Source organism: Microcaecilia unicolor, chromosome 3 (assembly GCF_901765095.1).
Source record: "Microcaecilia unicolor chromosome 3, aMicUni1.1, whole genome shotgun sequence".
NCBI lineage: Eukaryota > Metazoa > Chordata > Amphibia > Gymnophiona > Siphonopidae > Microcaecilia > Microcaecilia unicolor.
The window spans coordinates 395431404-395452142 of record NC_044033.1 but is presented as its reverse complement, the minus strand read 5'-3'; the positions used below and the strand labels follow the sequence as shown (position 1 = coordinate 395452142).

Here is a 20739-nt window from a genome sequence, read left to right as displayed (position 1 = left end):
GGGCTACCAAAGCAGCCATGACTCTGACATGAGCCTTACATGACCCTCAAGAGTGAGCCCAGTCTGGGCACAAGTGAAAAAATTGCAATCTGCCAGTCAACTGGAGATGGTGCATTTCCCGATGGCAACCCCCATTCTGTTGGGGTCAAAACAAAAAGCTGGGTGGAGTGTCTATGAGGCCTAGTCCGCTCCATGTAAAAGGCCAATGCTAGCTTGCAGTGCAATGTTTACAGTGCATTCTCGCCAGGATGGGCATGAGGCTTGGGAAAGAATGGTGGCAAGACAATCAACTTGTTCAGATGGAACTCAGACACAACTTTAGCCAGGAACATGTTGATGAAACTTAGTATAAACGTGGATCCGCTACTAGGGCCTGAAGTTCACTGACCCTGCGAGCTGATATAACAGCCACCCAAAACAAGACCTTCCAAGTCAAGTCAGATGACAAGAATCAAGTGGCCCGAAAGGAGCTCCCATCAGCTGAGTGAGGACAACGTTGAGATCCCATGACACTGATGGAGGTTTGACAGGGGGCTTTATCAACAGTAAAACCTCTCATGAATCAAACAACTAGAGGCAGTCCAGAAATACGCTTACCCTCTACATGATAAGCACTAATTGCACTGAGGTGAACCCTTACAGAGTTGGTCTTGAGACCAGACTTGAGAGAGGTGTAGAAGGTATTCAAGAAGGGTCTGTGTAGGACAGGAAATGGGATCTAAGGTTTTGCTCTCATACTAGACAGCAAACCTCCTCCATTTAAAAGAGTAACATCTCTTACTGGAATCTTGACTGGAAGCCAGCAAGACTGGAGACACACTCGGGCAGGAAGCAAATCCTAAAGCCCTCAACATCCAGGCTGTGATGGCCAGACTGGAGGTTGGGATGCAGAAGAGATCTGTCATTCTGGGTGATGAGGGTCGAAGGATAACTCTAGAAGAGGAAACCAGATTTGCCAGGGCTAATATGACACAATCAGGATCATGGTTCCGCAGTCTTGCTTGAAATTCAGCAAACTCTTTCCCACAAGAGGTACGGAAGGATATGCATACAGGAGACCACTTCCCCAATGGAGGACGAAGGCATCCGATACTAGTCTCTCGTAGACCTGGAGCATGGAACAGTACTGGGGGGACTTTGCGAAAGAGATCCACCAAGGGGGTGTCGCACACTCAGCAGGGCACCCAGTCATAATAGACCCGACAAAACAGCCTTCCTTGGAACAAAATAACCCTTGACATTTCACACCCTAACAAAATAGCCTTTGACAAAATGGCCCCTCCCACAAAACAACCCTTGACAAAATTGCCCCCTCAGAAAAAATAACACACCACAAAAAATATAATAAACTACAACTGAAATCTTCACTGATGAAGACTCCTACCAGCATTTAATTGCATAAAGCATATATAAATAAACAAAATTCTATTGGCATTCATTATCTGTTCTGCTATTTAAAGAAACTATTCTTCCATCAACATGCTAATTAAAAAAACAACAATATTGTCATCATTTTCATAGTCTTACCAACCTTATTTGGCAAGGTAAGATTATTAGGAAAAAATGCAGTCCCATATTCTGGGCAACCTGAACGGGCCCTTTTGTCGTGCGGCTAACTTGTCAAGGGTTATATTGTAGGCAAGCCATTTTGACAGTGGCTGTTATGTCAGGGACTATTATGTCGGAGCTTTTTTGTTGGGGCCATTTTGACCAGGTACCACTCAGAAGATCTTATGGGCAACGCCTATGCTGCGAGACCACTCATGTGGTTGCATAACCCTGCTCAGTCAGACAGCCAGGCTGTTGGATTTGCTCGCCAGATAAGTGGCCTGGAGAAGCATCCCATGCTGGAGCGCCTACTGCACATCTTGATGACCTCCTGACACAGACGGCATGATCCGGTGCCCCCCTGCTTGTTGGTGTAGTACATTGCAACCTGATTGTCTGTTTGAATGATTGCCCGAAGTTCCAGAAGGTTGATGTGAAGATCTGATCTGAACAAGCACCCCAAGTGTAAAGCCCATCTAAATGAGCTCCCCTGCACAGATGGGATGCCCCCATCATCAGAACCTCCCTGGGCTAAGGAATTTGGAATGGGAGTCCCAGAATCAAACTGGATCGGATAATTCACAACAGCAGAGATTAAACCAGCTGTGGCAACACTCGGACTCCATCCACTAGGTTCCCCATGGCCTGACACCACTGGGAAGGTAGGGTTCACTGGGCAGTTCTCATATGAATATGCCATGGGTGTCATATGGACAGTGGAGTTCATGTGGCGTAACCACCTCAACATCTGCTGAACTATGATCTGCCGATGGCAAAACATGAATGGCAAGAACATAAGGAGAAAAGCTCTCACTTGCTCTATATCTAGCAGAGATCCAATGAACTCCAATTGTTGGACAGGGAGTAGATGGGACGGGGTAGTTTAAAATGGACCCTAGGAGCTTCAACAACTGAATAGTTCTCCGCATGGACTCTTGAGCACCATCCCTGTTGAGCCTGGCGAGAAGGAATGTACCTTTAGGGACCTCTCTTTGACTTGCCCAAAAACCTTCTAAAGGAGACGGTAGTTGCAGAAGACAGCCGGTGGGAGTGTGTGTCAATATCAGTATGTTTCTTGATGAGGTCAGCGACCTCCTCCACTGTCTCTCTAAAAAGGTTATCCCCCCGGTATGTGGCATTCATCAACCTCTGCTGGACCACTGATGCGCAGCCAGGAGAGTCTGCGCATCACTATAGTTTCAGCAGAGATCCTAGATGCCACATCTTAGGTGCCCCTGGCCAAGAACTTACGACATGCCTCCTGCTGCTTGACCAACTGGCAAAGTGACTCAGCCTGCTCCAATGAGAGAGTCTGCCAAATCAGACATAATACACACCAATGGTCGCAAATACAGGCTTGTGTAGAGCTAGTACAATTGAATACGGGAGATGAACAGAGAGACTTGATACATCTTATGCCCAAAAGAATCCATGGTTCTAGCTTCTCTGCCAGAGGGGGCCGAAGCATAGTCCCTAGAACGCCTGGCTCTTTTGAGCGCAGATTCTACCACCAGGGCATGATGAGGCAACTAAGGCCTATCAAAACCCAGGAAGACTGAATCCAGTATATGGTGTCAATATTTTTAGGGAGAAGAGGGACTGATATAAGGGACTTCCAGTTCTTCATTTGAAAATCTCATAAGATCTCATGAAGCAGGACTGCCACGGCCTGTCTAGGAGGGGACTCGTAGTCCAGGACCTCAAGTATTTTAGTCCTGGGCTCGCCCTCCATTACCAAAGGAATGGGAAGGAAAGGCTCTCAGGTGGAGATTTTCTACTTTCCTGTAGAGGGGAGTGATCAGATGGGATGCCATGGGACTCCTCTCCTCTGGGGAGTACCGTGGATCCTCATCAGACTCCCATGAGCGCTCCTCATCGGCGTCAGCCAGGAACTCCTCATGGGACGGCTGAGACCAAGCCCACCTCGACAAGGAAGAGCCTATGCCCCCGAGAGGGGCTTCAAGTTGTCGGTTCTAGCCTTGAGTCCAGCGAAGCTTCTTCCACCAATGTCAAGGAGGGTGCAGACATAGGCGACAATCAACACTTAGGACGCATGCGGAGAGGGAGGCCTCACCACAGGCTGATGGCCATGCGGGGCAACAGCCAGAGGCATGGCAAGAGCAAGCACTCCAGATGCCGATGCATTCTGTTGTAAGAAACCCACCAAAAGCTCAGGGAGCAAGGCCCAGAGGCGCTCTTCGAGGGCCGACAGTGGGGAAAGGCTGGTGTCTGTGTAGACACAGGCTGATGAACTTGTGGGGTCGAAATAGGTGCCTGGTCCTGGCTGCCTGGAGACCCAAGCACTAGCACCTCTTGTATGGAGGGGGGGAGCAGTCCTCATTGCGCCAACGCTTCTCAGGTACAGGGGATCCCTCAGTGTCCCAGAACTCCCAGCACCGTGAATCGACAGCGATTGATGGCGATGCTTCTTACGATGCCTCACATCACCTCGGGGTCGGGTCCAATGCTGACCAGTGTCAGCAGTCCTGCACAGTGGCCAGTGTCGAGATCCATTCAATGCATGGTCACTCCCAGTGTCTAAGGGCTTCTCAGTCATTCGGACCGATGCACCTGATGCAGATGCAACCCCCCGACACCGATGCCAACACTGAAGACGCTAATGCCAATACAAACGTTGAGGGTTCAAACCTGGCTCCAAAAATGTTCTCTCGCCGAGTCTCTCTGGCCAACTAGGTTCTTTTCTTCATTCGAAGACAAAGAACACAGTTAGAAGGGGTTTGTACGGGACCCAAGCACTGAAATCACAAAAAATGGGGACGACAACTGAGATAATCCGATTGCACCGGCTACAGTACCTAAAGCCACTGGGAAACTTCAATAACATGGAAGGAAAAACAGTCATGGATAAATCAAAAAAGACTCACTGGTGACAAAAAAGAGGCAAAGACCAGCGAAAAATAAGGGGAAAACCCGACCAGAGCACATGCCTAAGTGCAGCCTACTGAGAACGATAAAAATAAAATACATTTTAAAAAAGGGCAAAAAAAAAAAAAAGAAACTAAACAGTAAGGATAAGGGAAATAAGGAAAAACCCCTGAACAAAACAGGGCCAAAAAGAAACAACCAACATAAGAAGGTACCAAAATAGTCACTCTTAAGGCACAAACCGAACCAAGCTGTGAAGAGTGGTCAGAAATCACATCCTCTCCATCATGGAAAAAACAGAACTTGCTCTTGTGATGGGCAGGAAGGCACTTGCACATGTGCAATGGGAGAATGGTACACGCTCTTAAAGCTCTTTACAAGCTCCAGGCTGGGCAATGCAGACCACGTTACCCACATGTGAGAATTATTGACCCCTGCTTGTCCTCGGAGAACTTCTACGTATGTACAGCAATTGTTGGAATGTAAATTGACCATTTCATTGGAAACAGTAATTCTGAATGCACATGTGCCTGTTTTTAAAGCGAATGCTACATACCTGTAGAAGGTATTCTCCGAGGACAGCAGGCTGATTGTTCTCACTGATGGGTGACGTCCACGGCAGCCCCTCCAATCGGAAACTTCACTAGCAAAGTCCTTTGCTAGTCCTCGCGCACCCGCGCGCACCGCGCATGCGCGGCCGTCTTCCCGCCCGAAACCGGCTCGAGCCGGCCAGTCCAGTATGTAGCAAGACAATACACTTCAAGGGAAGACACAACTCCAAAGGGGAGGCGGGCGGGTTTGTGAGAACAATCAGCCTGCTGTCCTCGGAGAATACCTTCTACAGGTATGTAGCATTCGCTTTCTCCGAGGACAAGCAGGCTGCTTGTTCTCACTGATGGGGTATCCCTAGCCCCCAGGCTCACTCAAAACAACAACCATGGTCAATTGGGCCTCGCAACGGCGAGGACATAACTGAGATTGACCTAAAAAAATTTACCAACTAACTGAGAGTGTAGCCTGGAACAGAACAAACAGGGCCCTCGGGGGGTGGAGTTGGATCCTAAAGCCCAAACAGGTTCTGAAGAACTGACTGCCCGAACCGACTGTCGCGTCGGGTATCCTGCTGCAGGCAGTAATGGGATGTGAATGTGTGGACAGAAGCCCACGTCGCAGCTTTGCAAATTTCTTCAATGGAGGCTGACTTCAAGTGGGCCACCGACGCAGCCATGGCTCGAACAGTATGAGCCGTGACATGACCCTCAAGAGCCAGCCCCGCCTGGGCGTAAGTGAAGGAAATGCAATCTGCTAGCCAATTGGATATGGTGCGTTTTCCTACAGCCACTCCCCTCCTATTGGGATCAAAAGAAACAAACAATTGGGCGGACTGTCTGTGGGGCTGTGTCCGCTCCAGATAGAAGGCCAATGCTCTCTTGCAGTCCAATGTGTGCAGCTGACGCTCAGCAGGGCAGGAATGAGGACGGGGAAAGAATGTTGGCAAGACAATTGACTGGTTCAGATGGAACTCCGACACGACCTTTGGCAGAAACTTAGGGTGAGTGCGGAGGACTACTCTGTTGTGATGAAATTTGGTGTAAGGGGCCTGGGCTACCAGGGCCTGAAGCTCACTGACTCTACGAGCCGAAGTAACTGCCACCAAGAAAATGACCTTCCAGGTCAAGTACTTCGGATGGCAGGAATTCAGTGGCTCAAAAGGAGGTTTCATCAGCTGGGTGAGAACGACATTGAGATCCCATGACACTGTAGGAGGCTTGACAGGGGGCTTTGACAAAAGCAAACCTCTCATGAAGCGAACAACTAAAGGCTGTCCTGAGATCGGCTTACCTTCCACACGGTAATGGTATGCACTAATCGCACTAAGGTGAACCCTTACGGAGTTGGTCTTGAGACCAGACTCAGACAAGTGCAGAAGGTAATCAAGCAGGGTCTGTGTAGGACAAGAGCGAGGGTCTAAGGCCTTGCTGTCACACCAGACGGCAAACCTCCTCCAATGGAAGAAGTAACTCCTCTTAGTGGAATCTTTCCTGGAAGCAAGCAAGATGCGGGAGACACCCTCTGACAGACCCAAAGAGGCAAAGTCTACGCCCTCAACATCCAGGCCGTAAGAGCCAGCGACTGGAGGTTGGGATGCAGAAGAGCCCCTTCGTCCTGTGTGATGAGGGTCGGAAAACACTCCAATCTCCACGGTTCTTCGGAGGACAACTCCAGAAGAAGAGGGAACCAGATCTGACGCGGCCAAAAGGGAGCGATCAGAATCATGGTGCCTCGGTCTTGCTTGAGTTTCAACAAAGTCTTCCCCACCAGAGGGATGGGAGGATAAGCATACAGCAGGCCCTCCCCCCAATCCAGGAGGAAGGCATCCGATGCCAGTCTGCCGTGGGCCTGAAGCCTGGAACAGAACTGAGGGACTTTGTGGTTCACTCGAGATGCGAAGAGATCTACCAAGGGGGTACCCCACGCTTGGAAGACCTGGCGCACCACTCGGGAGTTGAGCGACCACTCGTGAGGTTGCATAATCCTGCTCAACCTGTCGGCCAGACTGTTGTTTACGCCTGCCAGATATGTGGCTTGGAGCACCATGCCTTGACGGCGAGCCCAGAGCCACATGCTGACGGCTTCCTGACACAGGGGGCGAGATCCGGTGCCCCCCTGCTTGTTGACATAGTACATGGCAACCTGGTTGTCTGTCTGAATTTGGATAATTTGGTGGGTCAGCCGATCTCTGAAAGCCTTCAGAGCGTTCCAGATCGCTCGCAACTCCAGAAGATTGATCTGCAGATCGCGTTCCTGGAGGGACCAGCTTCCTTGGGTGTGGAGCCCATCGACATGAGCTCCCCATCCCAGGAGGGACGCATCCGTGGTCAGCACTTTTTGTGGCTGAGGAATTTGGAAGGGACGTCCCAGAGTCAAATTGGAGCAAATCGTCCACCAATACAGGGAGTCGAGTAAACTCGTGGACAGGTGGATCACGTCCTCTAGACCTCCGGCGGCCTGATACCACTGAGAGGCCAGGGTCCATTGAGCAGATCTCATGTGAAGGCGGGCCATGGGAGTCACATGAACTGTTGAGGCCATGTGGCCCAGCAATCTCAACATCTGCCGAGCTGTGATCTGCTGGGACGCTCGCACCCGCGAGACGAGGGACAACAAGTTGTTGGCTCTCGTCTCTGGGAGATAGGCGTGAGCCGTCCGAGAATCCAGCAGAGCTCCTATGAATTCGAGTCTCTGCGCTGGGAGAAGGTGGGACTTTGGATAATTTATCACAAACCCCAGTAGCTCCAGTAGGCGAATAGTCATCTGCATGGACTGCAGGGCTCCTGCCTCTGATGTGTTCTTTACCAGCCAATCGTCGAGATATGGGAACACGTGCACCCCCAGCCTGCGGAGTGCCGCTGCTACCACAGCTAGGCACTTTGTGAACACCCTGGGCGCAGAGGCGAGCCCAAAGGGTAGCACACAGTACTGGAAGTGGCGTGTGCCCACCTGAAATCGCAGATACTGTCTGTGAGCTGGCAGTATCGGGATGTGTGTGTAGGCATCCTTCAAGTCCAGAGAGCATAGCCAATCGTTTTGCTGAATCATGGGGAGAAGGGTGCCCAGGGAAAGCATCCTGAACTTTTCTTTTTCGAGATATTTGTTCAGGGCCCTTAGGTCTAGGATGGGACGCATCCCCCCTGTTTTCTTTTCCACAAGGAAGTACCTGGAATAGAATCCCAGCCCTTCTTGCCCGGATGGCACGGGCTCGACCGCATTGGCGCTGAGAAGGGCGGAGAGTTCCTCTGCAAGTACCTTCTTGTGATGGAAGCTGTAAGACTGAGCTCCCGGTGGACAATTTGGAGGTTTTGAAGTCAAATTGAGGGTGTATCCCTGCCGGACTACTTGCAGAACCCACTGATCGGAGGTTATGAGAGGCCACCTTTGGTGAAAAGCTTTCAACCTCCCTCCGACTGGCAGGTCGCCCAGCACGGACACTTGGATGTCGGCTATGCTCTGCTGGAGCCAGTCAAAAGCTCGCCCCTTGCTTTTGCTGGGGAGCCGCGGGGCCTTGCTGAGTCGCACGCTGCTGACGAGAGCGAGCGCGCTGGGGCTTAGCCTGGGCCGCAGGCTGTCGGGAAGGAGGATTGTACCTACGCTTGCCAGAAGAGTAGGGAACAGTCTTCCTTCCCCCGAAAAATCGTCTACCTGTAGAGGTAGAAGCTGAAGGCTGCCGGCGGGCGAATTTGTCGAATGCGGTGTCCCGCTGGTGGAGAGACTCTACCACCTGTTCAACTTTTTCGCCAAAAATGTTGTCCGCACGGCAAGGCGAGTCCGCAATCCGCTGCTGGAGTCTATTCTCCAGGTCGGCGGCACGCAGCCATGAGAGCCTGCGCATCACCACACCCTGAGCAGCGGCCCTGGACGCAACATCAAAAGTGTCATAAACTCCTCTGGCCAGGAATTTTCTGCACGCCTTCAGCTGCCTGACCACCTCCTGAAAAGGCTTGGCTTGCTCGGGGGGAAGAGCATCAACCAAGCCCGCCAACTGCCGCACATTGTTCCGCATGTGTATGCTCGTGTAGAGATGGTAAGACTGGATCTTGGACACGAGCATAGAGGAATGGTAGGCCTTCCTCCCAAAGGAGTCTAAGGTTCTAGCGTCCTTGCCCGGGGGCGCCGAAGCATGTTCCCTAGAACTCTTAGCCTTCTTTAGGGCCAAATCCACAACTCCAGAGTCATGAGGCAACTGAGTGCGCATCAGCTCTGGGTCCCCATGGATCCGGTACTGGGACTCGATCTTCTTGGGAATGTGGGGATTAGTTAAGGGTTTTGTCCAGTTCGCAAGCAATGTCTTTTTTAGGACATGGTGCAAGGGAACAGTGGACGCTTCCTTAGGTGGAGAAGGATAGTCCAGGAGCTCAAACATTTCAGCCCTGGGCTCGTCTTCCACAACCACCGGGAAGGGGATGGCCGTAGACATCTCCCGGACAAAGGAAGCGAAAGACAGGCTCTCAGGAGGAGAAAGCTGCCTTTCAGGAGAGGGAGTGGGATCAGACGGAAGACCCTCAGACTCCTCGTCAGAGAAATATCTGGGGTCTTCCTCTTCCTCCCACGAGGCCTCACCCTCGGTGTCAGACACAAGTTCCCGAACCTGTGTCTGCAACCTCGCCCTGCTCGACTCAGTGGAACCACGTCCACGATGGGGGCGTCGAGAGGTAGACTCCCTCGCCCGCATCGGCGAAGCTCCCTCCGCCGACGTAGTCGGGGAGCCTTCCTGGGAGGTGGCCGCGGTCGGCACCGCACGCGGTACCGACGTCGGGGACCTCAACCTGGGCGATGGGCCAGCCGGCGCCACGCTCGACGGTACCGGAGGCGCAAGCACCGCCGGTACCGGAGGGGTAGGGCGCAACAGCTCTCCCAGAATCTCTGGGAGAACGGCCCGGAGGCTCTCGTTCAGAGTGGCTGCAGAAAAAGGCTGAGAGGTCGATGCAGGCGTCGACGTCAGAACCTGTTCCGGGCGTGGAGGCTGTTCCGGGCTGTCCAGAGCGGAGCGCATCGACACCTCCTGAACAGAGGGTGAGCGGTCCTCTCGGTGCCGATGCCTGCTGGGTGCCGAATCCCTCGGCGACCCAGAGCTCTCGGTGCCGACACGGGGAGGAGACCGGTGTCGATGCTTCTTCGATTTCTTCCGAAGCATGTCACCGGAGCTCCCCGGCAACGACGAGGAGGACGTCGAATCCATCCGTCGCTTCCTCGGGGCCGAGACCGAAGAAGGTCGATCTCGGGGGGGCTGTACCGCAGGAGCCCTCAGGGTAGGAGGAGACCCACCCGAGGGCTCACCGCCACCAGCAGGGGAATGGACAGCCCTCACCTGCACTCCACCCGATGCACCACCGTCCGACGACATCAGCAGACGAGGTCCTGGTACCACCGACGTCGATGCAGCTATCCGATGTCTCGGCGCCGATGCAGAGGCCCGATGCCTCGATGCACTCGATGCAGGGGCGGCCGAGGAAGATGGTCTGGACGCTGACGACGTCGATGCACTCGAAGATCCCGGTGCCGATGCCGACGACGAGCCCGAGAACAACACGTTCCACTGGGCTAGTCTCGCTACCTGAGTCCGCCTTTGAAGCAGGGAACACAGACTGCAGTTCTGAGGGCGGTGCTCGGCCCCCAGACACGACGAGTGTCGATCAGTGAGCGAGATAACCCGGGCGCACTGGGTGCACTTCTTGAAGCCGCTGGAAGGCTTCGATGTCATGGGCGGAAAAATCACGCCGGCGAAATCAAAAGCCGAAATGGCGAAATTTGAAGCACCAAAAATTTAGAGGGAGAAAAATTCTCGACCGAGGCCGAAAAGAGGCCTACCCCGACGACGAAAGAAAACTTACCGGGGCAAAAAGCTGGAAGTACGGGGAGGATTGACACGAAACCCGGCGGAGGGTTTCCGGAGCACTTCCCGACTTAAACAAAGCTTTCCCGAAGGAAAAAACACGCTCAAAAATCATTTGGACGCGCGAGGTCGACTTTCCGGGGCTCGACACGGCGAAAACACGACCGTACCGAGTGCAGACAAAAGAAGACTGGCCGGCTCGAGCCGGTTTCGGGCGGGAAGACGGCCGCGCGGGCGCGCGAGGACTAGCAAAGGACTTTGCTAGTGAAGTTTCCGATTGGAGGGGCTGCCGTGGACGTCACCCATCAGTGAGAACAAGCAGCCTGCTTGTCCTCGGAGAAGGGGTACTATGATAAATTAATGCTGCTGGCCTGTATTGTGGCTCGTAAAGTTACTGCCCAACAGTGGAGACAGAAGCAGCTGCTAGACTGTCACGAGAGCACAGTTGGGATGGTTATGCGAATACCCACTTACAGCACTTCAGAGTCGGAACTGGTCGCAGCATCAGAGTAAGCAGACTCGTTTTCTTGAGTTGGAGAGACTCCGTAATCAGCTCCAACAAGGGTGGCGAAGAAGGCCTGCACAGCTGTTCTGCATTATGTTGGCATTATGTCTTAGTACTCATGTCTGCACCTGTTGGTTCTACAGAGTACCGTGATGTGATCTACACTGCAATCTGGGGAGGGCTTATACAGATGTGGAGTTAGAGAGGGAGTGGGTGGGGTCAGCAGAGACTGTCTATCTTGGAGGGAGTGTGTACAAGTTTGTGGTGGCTGGTGGGGAAGGGAAGGATAGGGGGAGTGCGCGGGGTTTCTTGGACATCTTAGTTGTATTCCTGTTGGTTCTATTGTAAAGGCGATAAAGAGTACACTTTGCCTCATGTGTGTTGTGTATTATGATTATTAAAATTAAATAAAGGTTTTTTTTTTTAAACTCATCAGAATACATCATAAGATTGGGAGACCAAAAAGAACGATACTACAGAGCGTGAGCGAGTGATAAACCAAGATGCTAGGAAATTTATTTCTGGATTATAACTATTTCATGCAAGAAGGCAATGAAGGCAGTCCTGTGTCTGCTCTAGGAACCCATTCTGATTTTGTTCAGCTGCAAAGAACTGAATTTGTCAGAGTACACTTGATTGCTTCCTCCAACATTAATAATGTTATCAAGGAGAATTAATCTGCAACTTTTTGTTTCTGCTCATCTGTGCAGACTGTGCAGAGTTGCAGAATAAATAGAAAATGTTACTTTTATCTTAAGCTTGTACTGTACTCAATTTAGCACTATATGCCCTTACAACTTTATTTGGGGCAGCCGTTTAATTGGGACAAAGTACGAGTCCCAACATGCCTCAGTTAACTGGAATCCACTGTATTGTAGTTTTGTTTCAGGATTGTTCTGATTCACCAGCAGTAATTTTATAAACCGTTTGTGTGTAAAATGCTGCTTTTTAAAAAAAACAGGCTCTTATAAATACAGGTGGCCCCTTAAAGGTACATGGTGCAAGCTGGCACAAATTGGTACGGTAAACATTCCCAGGGGCAGAGATGGGATACAGCAAAGGCATGATTTATATGCACTATTTATAAATTGCATGCAATTGTGCAAAGTAGGGTAGCATGTTTAGCAAGCTATTACAGAAATATATATACACTAGTGTGAAAGGCCCCCCGATGTCTGCTCTGCCACTGTCCCCCTCGCCAAGTCGCCGCCGCTGCTCCCCCCTCTCCGTGCAGCCAGCAACTGTCTCCATCCACAGAGGTGGCGCGGCGGTCCAAAATCAGCATCAAGTGTTTTAACGAAGCAGGCGAGGCACCGCAGGAGGCCATGAGGACTGGCAGTTGGCTGTGCAGCCGGTCCTCGCGCCTGGACATCAGTGCCCCTGGAGAAGGACCCTGTAGGAGCGACGTGAGGCGAGAGGAGCGGCTGCAGAGCTGTTTACACGAAGCTGATGTTTTTGTTGGTCCGGTACTGCAGCTTCGGGCAGAGATCGGAGCGGCACAGCAGGTCTGTTGGGTGTGTGTGTGGGCGGGACTGGAGGGAAAGTTGCTGGGCGGAGGGAGAGGGGGGAGCGGCGGCGACTTGGGAGAGGGGGTGTAGGGTGAAAAAGGCCCGTTGCTGACACAAATGAAACGGGCACTAGCAAGCTTGATCTCGGAGTGTGTATGTTTGTGAGAGTGTGTGTGGGAGTGACTGTGTGAGAGAGAGCGAGTGAACGTGCGAGTGTGTGTGTGTGTGTGTGACAGAGAGTGAGTCTGGGTGCAAGTGTGTCTGTGAGAGAGTATGTGTGTGAGGATGACAGTGTGCTTGTTTGAGACACAGAGAGTGTGAGAAAGAGTGTGTTTCACACAGATACAGTGTGTGTGAGACAGAGTGTGAGAGAGTATGTGTGCGATACACAGACTCTCTGTGAGACCGAAAGTGTGTGTGAGTGACTGTGTGACAGATAGAGAGTGAATGTGACACAGTGTGAGAGTGAGAGAGGAAGACACTGTGAGAGTGTGTGTGTGACAGAGATACCTGTCCCCTCAGGACCCCCGTGGTTGGCAGGTGAGAGAGAGAGAGAGAGAGAGAGAGAGAGAGAGAGAGTGTGTGTGTGTGTGTGTCTGGGTCTGTGAGAGTGAATGTATGTGTGATTGTTATCTCTCCCCTGCCCCCCTCCATCCACCCAGATATTCTCCTGTCTCCCCTGCGCCCCCTCCAGCTACCCAGGGATTCTCCTCTATCCCCTGCCCCCCCTTTTGCCATCCATCGATTCTCCTCTCTCCTGCAGAGTGAATGTGTAGAAAGAGTGTTGTTGGCTTCTGAAAGTCGCAAGCCTGTCTGAGACCTGCGCTTTATATCTAACTGGCAGCAGTCTGGAAAATACAGCATACAGAAGAGGTCAGTTGTCAAGAAAAGCATCAAGTAACTCCCATTTCTCTGTACACCAATTTTACGATTTCCACTCGCAAGGGCTATTTAATGCTAGTTCTCTGGCGAAGGGAGAGAATAAGCAGAGAGAGGCAGAGATGCAAGTCCCTGGTGTTGCTTTAAATGTAAAGGGAGGGAGGGAGCGGTTGACCTTCCCTGCATTCATTTTCTCTGACACTGCAACTGAAAGGAAGGGGGTTCAGTGCTCTGAGATCCTCAGCTATGCTCTGGCGAGACAGCGGGGGGAAGGGAGCACGCCGGGCAACAGAGTCAGCAGGAGAGCAGCAGATTGGAGCTTGCTGCCTATGTTTGAGTGAGTCCAATTTCCACTCAAAAGGTCAGTTTAATGCTAGTTCTCTGGCGGAGGGAGAGAATAAGCAGAGAGAGGCAGAATTGCAAGCCCCTGGTGTTGTTTTAAATGTAAGGGGAGGGAGGGAAAAAGTAAGGGGGAGGAAGCGGTTGAGTCTCTCTGCATTCACTTCGTCCAGCAACGCAACAGAGAGGAAGGGTGTTCTGTGCTTTGAGATCCTCAGCCATGCCCTGACGATACAGCGGGGGGAGGGGAGCAACCCGGGCAGCAGAGTCAGCAGGAGAGGAGCGTGTTTCCCTACTCCTTACTCCTGCCTGTGATTCGTGAAACCGGATATCTAAATCACCATGCAAAACGGAAGTGAGGCTTCATTAGAACGTTGGTGATGCCTTTTATATATATAGATACACACAAAAAACTGCCTAGCTAGACAGCATATTTCAAAGGAGATGGAGAGAAAAAGAAACATTAAAATTACATGCTAGTAAGGGGCAATAACCTGGGGACTAGCAGATACAATGACTTGCTGATCACACAGTTAAGGAGAAAGCAAAATTTCAAGTTTACAAGTTCTGGGAATTTTCCCCACTTGCAGTTCAGTACCTACTGTTTCTGCCGAATAAACAATTCATATAGCAGTCTTGCAAAGCATTATGGATCACGATTACAGCTAGCAACTATAGAGGATCACCATGCACACTACTGTATGTGAAAGTAGCCACCCATGAACGATCCCAAAAAGCAAGCAAATACAGTAAGAAAAGCCTGGCTTACCTTCCCACAGCTGCAAGCTCTGAGGGGCAACAGAAGGCCAGATAACAAGACCATTGACCTCAAACAGAGAATTCAGAAACTGGTTCATTTCTTTTGGTTGATTCACCCAGGACCACAAGGACATGGTTTTGTGCTGCAATTTCAGTTTACACCTAGCAAAAACAGATATTAAGCAGTCTTAACAAAAAAATGTATTGACTATCTTTCCTTCAAAACTCAAAACGCCTATTCTCCACAATTACTGGAATAAACTCATCTTCCTCGAGCCTATAGGGCACTTTTACCATTATTTTGACTCTTCTGGACTTAATGCTATGTTGTTTTGACACTTATCCTGGTCAGTTCTACAGTACAGTGATGAACGTAAATCCCTCCACCAAGCATCATAGCACAACCAATGATCATACTGGACAATATACAATCTTCATTCCCCCCGACTTTCACGGTGACTGACTAACTGACACACACCTACCTCATTAGACCACAAAACAACCTTGTATTTGTTATTAACCGATTGGCGAACGCCTTTTGGTACTATGTAAGCCACATTGAGCCTGCAAATAGGTGGGAAAATGTGGGGTACAAATGTAACAAATAATAATAATAATAACCAGCTATTCAGAAGTCTCAAAATAGCCAAAACAATTGAGGAGATGTTTAGGGGGCACGTGATCAAAATAAAACTAAATAAAATGTAAAGTTTTTGAGATAAGTAGCAATAATCATGCCACTAGGGATCTAAGTTTGCAGAGTGTTATTTTGACCTCAGACGGGCAGACAGATTTTCAAGCCCCTTGGTACAATTTCTTTCCAACATTCCATTAAACTTGATTAATTAGAAAAATTCCCCTTGCTCCCATCCTCCCCCCCCCCCCCTCCACCAGGAAGCCAAAAGGAAAAAAAAAAACCAACTGAGAGGCATATCAAATGCCACACAAATAACTGGGGTTTTCACTGAAGTAACAACAAGTGGGGAAAGCATACTGTATGTAGCATGGCTCAAAGAAATAAAAATTCTTTTCAACTCTTCTGTATGCATGCCAAGACACGTATGTGTTTGTGAGAGAGATCAGACACAAAAAATGAGCAAGTTAAACCAAAAGGGGAAGCTGCCTGAATATACGGGTCAGACTATTGGGGGGGGGTGGGGTTCTTGTCAGATGTTCATTAACAACCCCCCCCCTTCGCAACACCCACTTTAATACAGGGGTTCTCAATCCAGTCCTTGGGACACACCGAGCCAGTCATATTTACAGAATGCCCTTAATGAATAATCATGAAATAGATTTGCATACAATGGAGGAAGTGCATGCAAATTTATCTCATGTGTATTCATTGTGGATATCTTGAAATCAGACCAGATTTAGAACACTTGCTCTAATATAATCTACAATCCACCTGTATTATTCAGCCATGCCCCCCCCCCCCCCCCCCACACACACCTAATTATTCACTCTGACCTGCTATACATATTGGGGGGGGGGGGGATTAACAAAAACAAACACATTTCAGGATTTTATGGAGCCATTGATATTTGCCACAGAATTCCTCTCTCTTTCACTTTTTTCCCTACTGCGATTTTTGCTGTTTTCTGAGGGAGCCCCCTAGTGGTCAGTTTGGAAACAGTTTGCTAAAAAATATATTACTCCTACCACTATATAAAACATTTCTACAACACTACAAGGCATATGCAGCACTGTACAGACATGACACTTGTCAGCCAGGTGCAGTGTTTCTCAAGGAACAACATGATCACCAGATTTTCAGGGTAACCAAATGAATATGAATGAGGCCCAGGTAAAGACTCACAATGGCAATGATTTTCCAAGTTCTAAGTGTGATATATTACTGCATGTTTATTAATGTATTACACTGATGTTTTACTGCTTTCATGTGTAGACTAATTTGGATCCCCTTTGGAGGTGAAAAGCAGTATATAGTCTCAAATAAACAAACTCAATATGCAGGCCACAGTTTTCTTCCATCCAAGAAGAGGTTCCTAACAGGGGCCCTCATTAGGGATCTAGTCTGTATATGAATAGACTGTGTAAACAGAAACTCCATAAACTATCAGGAAGACAAAGAAATGCAGTAATGTACAGAAGTACAATGTCATGATGCCTCCTGGTGAGTACAGGAAAGGAATGCTCATTTCTTCTTGCACCGGAAATAAATCTGTATTTGCTTTATAGATTTATTCAACAAGACATCCTAAACATTTGCTTCTGTGACAAAGCCTAGTCAGCTTGAATGATAAGGAGACTAACCTAAGCTAAGTCACTTTTTTCAAAGATGTGTTTCACTAGATCAAATCTATCTGTTTCTCTCCACAACTATATAAATGGTGGAAGCTGGAAATGGCTTAACAGGTTTGAATCGCCTGAAAGATTTTTCTGTGGACCCCATGTCAACATTTTCATGCATATTCATAGTGGAAATCCTAAATATCTGACCTGGTGAGGGCTGAGATTGGACACCCCTGGTTTAGTCCCTCAATCCAACCTGACCTTTTCAAACACCCACATTTTCATCACCTAATTCATAGTTGACAAGAAGTCAGTGACTGGAACATTTAAAAATAGCCATACTGGGTCAGACCATTGGTCCATCTAGCCCAGCATCCAACAGTGGCCAATCTAGGTCCACACAAAACCCGACTGTGATATGACCTGATTTTCATTTTCTTAGATTTATAATTTTTCATCATTTCTGTGGCCTTGCTAATTGAACAATTTAGGGAAATAGGACAGTATTCTAAATTTTAACGTTAAAATACAAGTTTGCATATGCCCAATGACTTAGTTGCCTAGTTCAATTCCTGGCATAATTGGGTCAGCCAGGTCAGGGAATGCTACGAAAGCAATACAACCCCTGGGGAGAGGGCAATCACAGTAGTTATGCAATAGTGACAACTAGTAGCTTGATTGCTGGGTTCTAGAAGGAACCCTGGTGTATAGCTGAGCTAAGGACCATCATTTTAAGGTTGTGACTAAAGTATTGTTTCCAAATTGTTCTGGAGGAACATCTAACCAATCTTGTTTTCACAATATCTGATGAATATGTACGAGATCAATGGATGCATATTCATTGTTGCAGTCCTTACAACTTGACTGTATTAGGTGTGCTTCCAGAAGGTCAGGAAACACTGGACTAAAGTAAGTTGAAAAGGGATACAAACCACGGGAAAAATCTCCCAGCAGTTGCAAATGAAAGTGCCAACAGACCTGGAAAAACAGAGGAAGTAGACTCCAGAGGAAGTGAAGGAGGAAAGTCAAGAATTTCGATCAGGTACAGTCTGCCCCTTTTCAAATTCCCTCTAAATTTGCCCAAATGTCTGAAAATGTATAAAATCTCTAATCCAAAATATGATTTCATGAAGGGTTTAAGACATTCTCTCTAAGGAATTTTTTTTTTTTTTGAGTTGAAAGCCTTAAAACAACCAATGCTAATGGAAATTCTCCCCATCTAGAGATGTCACACTGGAATGTATCAGACTGAAAGCTCCCCATCACCACTCACCTCTCACTTTCATTGTTGCCAAGAAAAGTACCAAACTGTGAAGCATAGGCATGTTCAAACAGCATGACAAGGAAGTGCTCATTGAACTCGAAAGAGCAAGGGAACTGACGAAGGATTTGCCATACGCAGTCTAGGAAGAGGAGGAATGAGGGGGCCTCCCATTTCTGCTTACTGTTAGAGTAGGCAGATTGTGCACAACGCTGCTGGAATGGGTGTCCGGCCTACAGAGAAAAGATCACCACTAAAAATGTAAGTAGTCATAGAAAGGAGAAAAAATAAAAAAGTTACATACATAAGTTATATCAATATCAAACAAGAGATTATGTTGAGTCATTACAGTCTCCAGGGCAGGGTCATAACAAGCAACCACCACATAAATGTAATGACTCTGCCCTGGATTTTCTGCCATGAAAAAGAAAGCATGAGATAAAACGCTACCATGCTCAAATAAATCTACGCAAGTACACAACCCTAAACCCGCCAACCCCTCCTGTAGATGTCTGAAGTAATTTGAAGATCAGGGACTTAAGTCCCCAGTCTTACAGTGTGAGAAAATAATGCCATTTACATTTTGCTTAGCCTTAATTTCTAACTGTACCTTAATCAAAGGCGAGAGAAAAATATGATTATTCGGTATATTCCCCGTCCCTCCTCAACACTGTGCATTCAAAAACTGAGAGGAAAGTAAGGGTATGATACATACCTGTAGCAGTTGTTCTCCGAGGACAGCAGGCTGATTGTTCTCACGACTGGGTGACGTCCGCGGCAGCCCCCACCAACCGGAAGAAGCTTCGCGGGACGGTCGGCACGCAGGCCACGCCCACCGCGCATGCGCGGCCGCCTTCCCGCCCGTGCGCGACCGCTCCCGCCAGTTGAATGACAAGCAATAAAATATGAAACACACAACTCCAAAGGGGAGGAGGGAGGGTAGGTGAGAACAATCAGCCTGCTGTCCTCGGAGAACAACTGCTACAGGTATGTATCATACCCTTTCTCCGAGGACAAGCAGGCTGCTTGTTCTCACGACTGGGGTATCCCTAGCTCTCAGGCTCACTCAAAACAATAACCCAGGTCAATTGAACCTCGCAACGGCGAGGGTACAACAGAAATTGACCTACGAAGAACAACTAACTGAGAGTGCAGCCTGACCAGAATAAATTCGGGTCCTGGAGGGTGGAGTTGGATTTACACCCCAAACAGATTCTGCAACACCGACTGCCCGAACCGACTGTCGCGTCGGGTATCCTGCTGGAGGCAGTAATGAGATGTGAATGTGTGGACAGATGACCACGTCGCAGCCTTGCAGATCTCTTCAATAGTGGCTGACTTCAAGTGGGCCACCGACGCTGCCATGGCTCTGACACTATGAGCCGTGACATGACCCTCAAGAGCCAGCCCAGCCTGGGCGTAAGTGAAGGAAATGCAATCTGCTAGCCAATTGGAGATGGTGCGTTTCCCGACAGCGACCCCTAGCCTGTTAGGGTCGAAAGAAATAAACAATTGGGCGGACTGTCTGTTGGGCTGTGTCCGCTCCAAGTAGAAGGCCAATGCTCTCTTGCAGTCCAATGTGTGCAACTGACGTTCAGCAGGGCGGGTATGCGGCCTGGGGAAGAATGTTGGCAAGACAATTGACTGGTTAAGATGGAACTCCGACACCACCTTCGGCAGGAACTTTGGGTGAGTGCGGAGCACTACTCTGTTGTGATGAAATTTAGTATATGGAGCATGAGCTACTAGGGCTTGAAGCTCACTGACCCTACGAGCTGAAGTAACTGCCACCAAGAAAATGACCTTCCAGGTCAAGTACTTCAGATGGCAGGTATTCAGTGGCTCAAAAGGAGGTTTCATCAGCTGGGTGAGGACGACGTTGAGATCCCATGACACAGTAGGAGGCTTGATAGGGGGCTTTGACAAAAGCAAGCCTCTCATGAATCGAACGACTAAAGGCTCTCCAGAGATGGCTTTACCTTCCACACGATAATGGTAAGCACTAATCGCACTAAGGTGATTCCTTACTGAGTTGGTCTTGAGGCCAGACTCTGATAAGTGCAGAAGGTATTCAAGCAGGTTCTGTGCAGGGCAAGAACGAGGTTCTAGGGCCTTGCTCTCACACCAAACGACAAACCTCCTCCACTTGAAAAAGTAACTCTTTTTAGTGGAATCCTTCCTAGAGGCAAGCAAGACCCGGGAGACACCCTCAGACAGACCCAACGCAGCGAAGTCTACGCCCTCAACATCCAGGCCGTGAGAGCCAGGGATTGAAGGTTGGGGTGCAGCAACGCTCCGTCGTTCTGCGAAATGAGAGTCGGAAAACACTCCAATCTCCACGGTTCTTCGGAGGACAACTCCAGAAGAAGAGGGAACCAGATCTGACGGGGCCAAAAGGGCGCTATCA

At 49.3% G+C, this 20739-nt stretch overlaps 1 protein-coding gene across 1 annotated transcript in view; it reads right to left on the bottom strand.

The window, feature by feature from the left end:
* Window positions 1–20739, bottom strand: part of MTMR9 (myotubularin related protein 9) — an 84415-nt gene that overhangs the window by 13571 nt on the left and 50105 nt on the right. The window contains 2 exon segments of the mRNA XM_030198715.1: window positions 14826–14977; window positions 18345–18565. Coding sequence (XP_030054575.1) covers window positions 14826–14977; window positions 18345–18565 — 373 coding nt within the window.